General features: G+C 38.3%; 1 protein-coding gene across 2 annotated transcripts in view; it reads right to left on the bottom strand.

Annotated features, from left to right (window-relative positions):
* Positions 1–3622: 3622 nt before the first annotated feature.
* The window catches only part of LOC102780227 (RNA-binding Raly-like protein), a 57153-nt gene continuing 51774 nt past the window's right edge, over positions 3623–9001 (bottom strand). For both annotated transcript variants that reach the window (XM_006792203.3, XM_006792204.3), the window contains exons 7-9: positions 8680–8837; positions 5115–5152; positions 3623–4424 (exon numbers count right to left, since the gene is read on the bottom strand). In XM_006792203.3, the coding sequence (XP_006792266.1) occupies positions 5120–5152; positions 8680–8837 (191 nt within the window). In that variant the 3' untranslated portion in view covers positions 3623–4424; positions 5115–5119. The remainder of the gene's footprint in view (positions 4425–5114; positions 5153–8679; positions 8838–9001) is intronic.

Genomic DNA, 9001 nt, shown 5'->3' with positions numbered 1-9001 from the left:
TTTTTTTTTTGTTTTACACTCTCAGAATGAGAGAGGCATTGAGGCACCACCTTCTGCCCCCCGGCATCACTGCTGTGCCCCCTCCTTCTGACAGGAACTGTCTACAGAGCAGGTATGAGTGATGCCTGAGTGCACATACACAAGTCATAAGTTCCTGGCTCTCACGGCTCCTCTGCAGAGGGTTTCCCTAAGAAGGGGGGCATCGCAGGGGGCGCCGGGGGACGGGGGGCTGTGCCTCACTGCCCTCCTCGGAAAAAACCTTCTACAGAGGACTGGAAAGAACCAGGAACTTCTGAGGTGTGTATGTCCTGGTGAGCCTCCACCTTTTACAGGTGGTTGCAGCCTGGATACAGACACTTCAAACCTCATCTGAGGACAAAAACTACAAGAACAACATAAAAATGGAGAAAACATACTTTATAAACATGCAGGGTTTCAGGAGACGGCAGCACTGCAGAGGTGAAGACAGGCAGCTGTTTTAAATACACAAAACAATATACACAAACACTTACACAGACACACACACACTCACAACAACAGAAGAGAAACAAAGAGAGAGAGAAAAGGTGGTTATCAAGCACATGAGGTGAGGACATGCAGCCAGGTGAGCCTGTCTGATTGTGAATTTCTCTGCAAAATAAAATGCCCACAAATATATTGTAAGAACAGGCTTTTATTTTTTTTTAGTATATGCTGAATTAACAGTATAAAAGCTACTCTACCTGAATTTCACAAAAACATTAAATAAAATACAAGTTTTAAAGGAAAGGTTTTAATAAATGATTGTTTAAAAAAAAAAAACCAAAGTAGAAGACAACTGTTTAGTCGAAAAGTGTTATTAGATATAAGATATTCTCGCTCATAAAAACGTATTTCATAATGTAAACTAGGACATGTAGAAAACTTTCATACTTACTGAAAGATATTTATTAACACTATCTAATTACCAGCATATTTTTCTGAGTGTTACTGAATATGTGTAGGCAGTAGGCAGTGTTGGGAAGGTTACTTTTAAAATGTATTCCATTACAGAATACAGAATACATGCCCCAAAATGTATTCTGTAACGTATTCCGTTACGTTACTCAATGAGAGTAACGTATTCTGAATACTTTGGATTACTTAATATATTATCATGCTGTTTACAACTACATGAATGTACTATTGCTGTGATTTATTACTGTTACTGAAGGTCCGCGGCTCCGAACCCTAGTAAAGGGACCTCTGGCTCATACGTCGGGTTCTGTGTCGGGCTCGTAGCCGAAAACTAGCTTTACTTTGTTGTCTGAGTCAACTCTGCTAGCGAGAGACAGAGAGAGGCGTTGAAAGGCTGCTCCAACGGAACTTATTGTTTTTGGAGGAAAACACGAACATGGTGTACAGTCCAGTCTTAATAGCTTACTTACAACTGGGCTCGTCAGGCACTCTTCTTGGCTGCAGTGGTTATTATTATATTTACATGCTTCCAGCTCCCGTTTTTGCTCGATGACAGCTCGTACTTTTCCTTTTTCTCCCTCCCTCGCTCACAGACACATAACGGGTATGGCAGTCCATTCTCCCTGCAGCACGGACTACACTGCCTATGATGCTACATTCTTTAGAGCTATACCGGTAGCATTCTGCCTATTAGCTTAGCACAACAACAACAACAAGGCCTCTCTCACCCAGGAAACAAGCAGAGAGAGAGCGTCACCCTGTAACCATGGCGACCGCTGTCGCCTGGAACAACAGAACGTAGCTGTCAAACAAAACCCAAACAGTCCTGACCGCCACAATATGAAACAGGAAAGTACCGCCGTGTAATCCATTTATTTCAACAAAGTAACTGTATTCTAAATACCACCTTTTTAAACGGTACCTGTAACGGAATACAGTTACTCATATTTTGTATTTTAAATACGTAACGGCGGTACATGTATTCCGTTACTCCCCAACACTGGCAGTAGGATCTTGGTGGTTGCTTAGGGGACAGAATGTCAGCTATAGTTTGTTTTAAATTCAGTTTCATTGCTGAAACTAAGAATCAACAGGCTGTAGAGGGAGACTTTAATTGAGGTTTACTAACTCTTGCTTTCAAATCCAAGATGGAAAAATCTGTGCAGATTTAGCATATATTAACCATTCATTGGAATAATCCAAGTATACAAACTAAATATCACAGGAGAGCTTATGAGGCCACAAACATCGACGAGGTCCAGTTCAGAGACACAGGTTTAGCAGAAGTGAAGCCTAGAGGACAGCTGGCAGCTGCACACGTCTGTCAGTACCCACCTGTCACAAAGAGCAGCCTTTTCATGCCTGACTCTGCATAACTGTCTGTCAGCGCTAAAAACTGTTAAATGATGAATAAAGAAATCATCATGTGCATAGTTGTTTTAAGGGGAAAATAAACTAAACCCACAATTTCATTTCAACATTATGAGTAAACTAATCCAGGTATGAGACTCAGGCCTATGCTGTTGGTGTCTCATACTGTTATGTCCCTTGCTGTTAGCTTGTTAGCTTTCCTCTTTCTTGCTTTTTGTCTGTTGTTCCCTCTGATTTTTTGTCTTACAGCTGTTATTATCCAGACTTTGAATCCGTTATTTAATTTGTTTGTAAGGTGCAGATTAAAAATTTAGATTTATTTCAAACAAATCAGCATTTTTGAGGGTTCAATTATCAATATTTAAATCCGTCCTAAAGAAAACTTAGTAACTGTTTTATTTAACAGTAGAAATATCTTGATAGTGTTAGCGCACTGGTAAAGTTTCAAATGTTTGCATTATGCTGCAGTCACACAAGGGAAAACAGTGACTGGTGACCACGGCACAACCGTGCGCAATGAACTTGCGATCTTATTGGAAATGGTTGCTGAGAAGAATGGAGTCACGTTTCAGTCTTGAAAAACTTTGGTGTATCAAGAATTTAATAATATGCCAATAAGATGATTCCGTCTTTAAGTATGATATTGTATTTAATTGTCAGTTTGACCTCAATCTGTGATGATAAGATGATTCACTGAGATAAACCTGTGAAAATTGCAAATCTGTTGTCTTTATAACACACAGAAATTCAAATGAATTGCTCACATTCAGAGTCTAATCAGAACTCAGTTTTGAAACAAATAGTTGTGTAGTTGCTGCAGAACAGTGGTTTAACTTTATAATGACATAAGTGCACAGCAACCTTGTTTTAATAGGAATATAACCAGAAAAAAGACACTTGGAAACTAACTTAGATGAACCCCTTTTTGCAAAGAAACATGATACAGATGAGTTGCAATCATCGGCGTACACCGACTCAGACTGATTGCAACATGTCAACAATCTGCCTGCATTTCTACATTTAATGGGGAATATTTGTAATTCAGAAGTCTGTCTGACAGCATTTGGAAACACTTCATCTCCCACTAGGTGACCTGTGCAATCGCCTTGTCAGACACATTGAATGCTCAGCCCTACCCAGAGACTGTCCATGCAACACAATCTCTGGGTGGGGATGAGCTTTTCATACTTTTCATCAGTTAGCAAATGCGAAAAGAATTAAATGCAATCAGCAGTCAAACTAGATGCAAGAAGTATATCTCGTCTTTCCTTAGCTTTAGGTCCATTTAAATAGAAAAAGAAACAATACATTTACAAAAATGCGAGCTACACCACTCAGTTTTGGGGAGGAAGGACAGATTTTTATGTCAAAAATGTTTATTATCCATGGCTGTACAACAGAGGCAATGAAATGATCCTTGATAGCCACATTTTTAACATGCTGACAGCAAAAATTGCTGTTTCATTTTTTAAAATTTTAAACAGAAAGTAAAGAATTTCAAATACACGTTGTCATGTAGAACAAATTACAAACATGAAATGCATTCAATACCATGTGGCGACATTGTGAATAAATTACATACTGTACATTTGCTCAAAATGAATGAAAACAAAATGCAGAATTAATGAGTGTCAAAGAAAATATGTTACTGTTACATTCATATTTAGCTCTCTGCCAGCAACGCAGCTTTTCACAGTTTTCAATGCACAGAAACAGAAACAAACATCTGAGGTACAACAAAAGACATAAATTTTCTTCTGATAGATCACATAACTGTATTTTTATACACAATACAGACCACAATATAATAAGCACACAATATACTGTATTGTCCGTATTTTTCAGAACAGCAATCAGTCCGAGGGGAAATAATTGACTGCTGGTTGCGAAGATCTTGCAGTCGTCTGGAGAATATTCATACCCAGGATTTTGATGACGTATGCATCAGCAGTGGCATGTTCTAATGAGGCAAACAAGCAAAATACAAGTCTGACACACTCTTCCACTGCTGTCTGTCACTTCCTTTCCTTTAATGTCAAATGCACCTCCTTGATCAAGAAGATTTTGCTGGTATCTGTCCTCCCATCTTCTGTAATGCAAGCTTCATTATTCCCCAACTTGAAAGAAAAAAGAAAATTATTTTTTCATCTCTCACAGCAACCTCATGTGAAAAAAAGGTAGCTGCAGGTTTAAATTTTCCTGTGAAGCTTGGAAACTCAAGAGGACCAACATTAAAATTTTCTAACGCTGCTGTTATTACCTGCAACCTCTCAGATATCCACCAGAGGACAAGCAGTTCATTAAACCATCATCTTAACAATCTATCATGTTCAGACCGCCTGAGGAAGGAGAAAAAAAAAAGGAAAAACTTCCACTCGCAGGCACTTAAGGACAGCAGGGAGGAAATGTCAGCCAAGAGGCAAATTAAATCTCATAGCTATTTGTTCTTACAAAGAAAATCAGGGGAGATTTAAATGTCGTTTGACAGGAAATGCACATGAGAAAGAGTCATCTCTGCGGCTGTTCAGTCATCAGCGATCACTGCAGAGAAGCTGCTTTTCCTTTTGCTCCCAGATGCAGAGAATGACCCCACCTTTAGAAGAACATTTTGGAGGATTAAACTCAAGGATGAGCAATGTTTCTTACTCTGTTACTCTTTTTAAAGCAGGAAGCGAAAGTTCCTTCGAATTGCTTTCAACTGCTGGACGCTAAAATGTTTCTATGATTCTGTTTTTCATACGTTATTCCCAAAAAAAAATTCAGTTTTGTGTAAAATGTGTGTTGTTAAACCACGATTAAATACTGACCTTACTCAGTTGTCAATGTCCGATATGTGGTTCTCTATCTGCAGTAAAAGAAATAAGATTGCTTTAAATCAGTCAAGAATTAATTTTTATAACTAGGCAGCAACATAGCCTTCTCTTTTCTAGCTCAATCCACAGTCATTAAAAAAAAGAAACACTTCCAGTTCTAAGTCTGAAATACACATCAGTACATATTTAAAAAATTAACTGGTCCGCACAAGTTCTGTTATTCATTTCACAAAAACCATAAACATGAAAAAATGGATCCATGCTGCATTTTATTAACAGTTCAAGCTGCTGGTGGCGTAATGGTGTGGGGAATATCTTCTTGACACATTTAGTAACACCTGAGCATTGTTTCAATGACAAATAACACTCAGAGTATTGCTGCGGACCATGTCCATCCCTTCATGGCCACAGTGGGGTGACGCACCATGTCACAAAGCTCAAATTGTCTTAAGCTGATTTCTTGAACATGGCAGTGAGTTCACTGTACTCAAATGGACTCCACAGTCATCAGAACCTGGTCAATACCTGAGGATCTTTCATGTCCTGATTTTTAAAACCTTAGAAATGGCTGTACTTTTTTTAGTTTTGTTTTGTAAATCTTATTTTTTTTCTTTTTGTTTGTCCGAACCCTGAAAATATGCATCAATTCACATCTCATCCATGTCCTCTGAGACACATTTTACACAGTGTGTTTTCACTAAATCAATATAGGGATTTGGGGTTTTTGTTTATTCTAAGCCTTTTGGTCACAGTATCTATTGGAATAAGGCATATAAGCTTTAATGATTATCAGTAATCAATAGTTTAGTCTGCCGGCAGAATGAAGCCAATAAACCACCCAACAGTGGGTCCAGATCTCATAAAACAGGAAGCAGGTATGATAATATAACCTTATTATTTTTTCAGTGTCAAAGTAAGGGAATAGTTTTGAGAAATAAAACTGTCACAGTAATAAAACTGGAAAGCAAATGTTCAGTTAAATGATTTATGATTTTTAAAGTAAAAATTGGTGACATGCTGCATGCATTACGCTCTTTTACTGCATTACAGTAAATTAGCACCACCCAAAAAGTTTCACAAGTGTATCCAGAGAGTGATGTAGTTAGTAGCAGACAGTAATGTTTGATCAGTTTCAAGCACTCTGTGAGAAACTTTGCTCCGATTTCATTCTGCACACGGCGAAGCGTCTGCAAACAGCAGCCTAACTTCACTGGGGAGCTGGAGGTGCATAGCTTGTCACCTGCAGCTCTTCATCTAACAGCTTAGTGTTGTTGCTCCGTCTTGTTCCGTTACTCCAGCTGTCTTGTTTCATAGATGAATGACAGCAGTAATTACTGAGGTAGCTGACAGATGTGTCCCATTTCTTGTAAATATCTTGTGAAAGTCTAGTCTTGTTTTGTCAGTTAAATGATTTTTAATGCTTGGTGGCATCAGTAGAAAATGTTTGGTTTGCCATGGCAGGTTTCAATACAGCAGTTTTTCCAAGTATGTCGCCGTGGAAACTAAGTATAAACGCTCTCTTCATCAGTGATCGTGCGTTACCTCACTCAGCGATAGATAGTGACTTAAAAAAAAAGTCTGGCACTTTTAACTGCATAATTAAATTATTTACTCTTTTATTAAAATAAACAATGCTTTCAAAGATTTATAAAACTTCTATGCCTGAGGCTTTGCGTATAACACAGAGAAGAAGTTTGCCTTCGAGTTCTGCTGGCAGATGGGCTCAGTACCACACATTTTATTCAATCTGAGTATGTAAAATACATTTCCGAAGACAAACTCCTCCCATTCAGGTTTGTCTGAGACAGGGAAGGAAAGCCAAAGTTTTCACAGACACCGTTACGTGCTGCTGACTTTGGTGTTTTCATGTGATTTGTTCAGTTTCATGGCGGTTTATAATAGAGACGACCTCGAATTATTTTGTCATTGATAATATTTATTACTTTGTAATACAATATTAATTCAAAACACATTAAGATTAAGCTTTAAAACAACAGCTACTACTTTTCTTGGTTGCCACAACAATGTGTCCCCACTTTGCAGCATGTATGTTGTTCAGACAGAGACAAAATACACCTCACTCAAAAATAACATAAAATAAAAAATTGCCCTTCTAACTTCAACTAATTTAATTATATGTAATTTATCAATGTAATTTTGTTGCATAAGTACAATGTAAAATGTTACATTTAATGGGATCTGGTCAAACTAAACTTAATTGATTGATACACATTTAGTTTGTTCCAGGCACATTATCCTTAAATATTAATTAATTAAATAAATTCAAATGTAATTTTATACATATTTCAGAGTATTGTGTTGTGTTTATTGTGGGTGAAGAATCATTTTCTGAGTGTTTTTACTCATATAGTTTAGACTTTTCAAATCATGCTGATTGTCACAAAAGACAGCAAAACTTTGTATCCGTCACCACGAACAATCTGATTACTTTTTCATGACCATTTCACCTTTTAGTTTTGAGAGAATCCTGTATGACTCAAATGGTTCCATCTAAGGCAAAGCTATTTATACAACAGAGTTGAATGTACATTATACATACTGTTATTATTGGCATATTATGTCAGTGGAAAACATTTTCCGCATCATAGTATAGATAAACTACTATGCAAGAGTCTTGAAACACCCCTCATTTATTTATATCTTGCTTGGGAGATGGGATGGGAAACGTCCAAACATACATGGATATACAGAAAAAGAGGCAAAAACAGAGTTTTTATAATTCTGCTGTACTCAAAAGTTGATATTTGGTGTGAGTACCTTTATTCTTCAACACAGCCTGAAGTCTCACAGACAGCTTTCATGTAATTTTTTTTTAAGTATTCTTCAGGAATAGTTCTCCAGGCTTCTTGAAGGACAATCAAAGTTCTTCTTTGAATGTTGGGTGCCTTTTATTCTGTTCTCTCTCAAGATGATCCCACACTGCTTCCAAAATGTTGAGGTCCAGGCTCTGGGAGGGGGGTGATTCATGACTGTGTTTCTCCTCAGCTACTATCGGCTTTTACAGCATTGACAGTGTATTTGGATCACTGTCGTGCTAAAAGAAAATGACATCAGCTGTGTTGCAGATTGTATTGGTGGATTGAAATTTGATGGTTCTGCTCTGCATTCATAGTTCCATGTTCCGTGTAGACGCTCACCACTATACCTCTCTCCTGACCTCTGTGCATACTGGCAATGGGCAATGACTTACACTAATGATGACAACGATTTGGATTCATCAGTCTACAGGCCTTGTTGCCAACGATTTTCTGTCCCGTTATTGTGTAATTTGGAAGCTAGGGAAGTACTGCCAATACTGTGCCTCTACGTGTGTGTGTGGAGGGGGGAGAGTGGACTTTGAGTGTCCAAAGAAAAACTTTGAAGGACCTTCAGAAAGCCTGCACAAATATGAATCAAGACCACTTTAAAAAATTACAAGAAAATCTGTAGGAAAGTAGGACTTCTTGTGACTTTTGCAGACACGCACGCACACTTCGCAGCTAAATTGGAACCAAATAACTTCTTATTAATACTGTACATGGGTACTTGGCCTGCTCACCATGTCGCTTGTGCCTTCATCTTCAAAGTCATCTTCACCACCGTCTGTCATCTCCCCTGCCTCAACCTCAGCCGTCCCCTCCACTTCCTCCCCCCCAGAGTGGTCTGCTGCATCACCATGGAGACACTCGCACACCTCCTCCTGCTTCCTCTGCATCTCTGGCAAAAGACATCAAGAGACAAAGACTGGCAGTTAACATCAGAGCATAATAGATTTATAGACTTTCTATCTTGTTTTGATAATAGAAGAACCTGTATTTCAGACAAGCCTCTGAACAAGCATTTAATATGTTCAGTATCATTCCGTCATCTCTCCTCAAAGA

This window comes from Neolamprologus brichardi, chromosome 18 (assembly GCF_056152115.1).
Source record: "Neolamprologus brichardi isolate AB-2024 chromosome 18, ASM5615211v1, whole genome shotgun sequence".
Lineage (NCBI taxonomy): Eukaryota > Metazoa > Chordata > Actinopteri > Cichliformes > Cichlidae > Neolamprologus > Neolamprologus brichardi.
The sequence above is the reverse complement of the archived record's forward strand: the minus strand, read 5'-3'. Positions and strand labels throughout refer to the sequence as shown.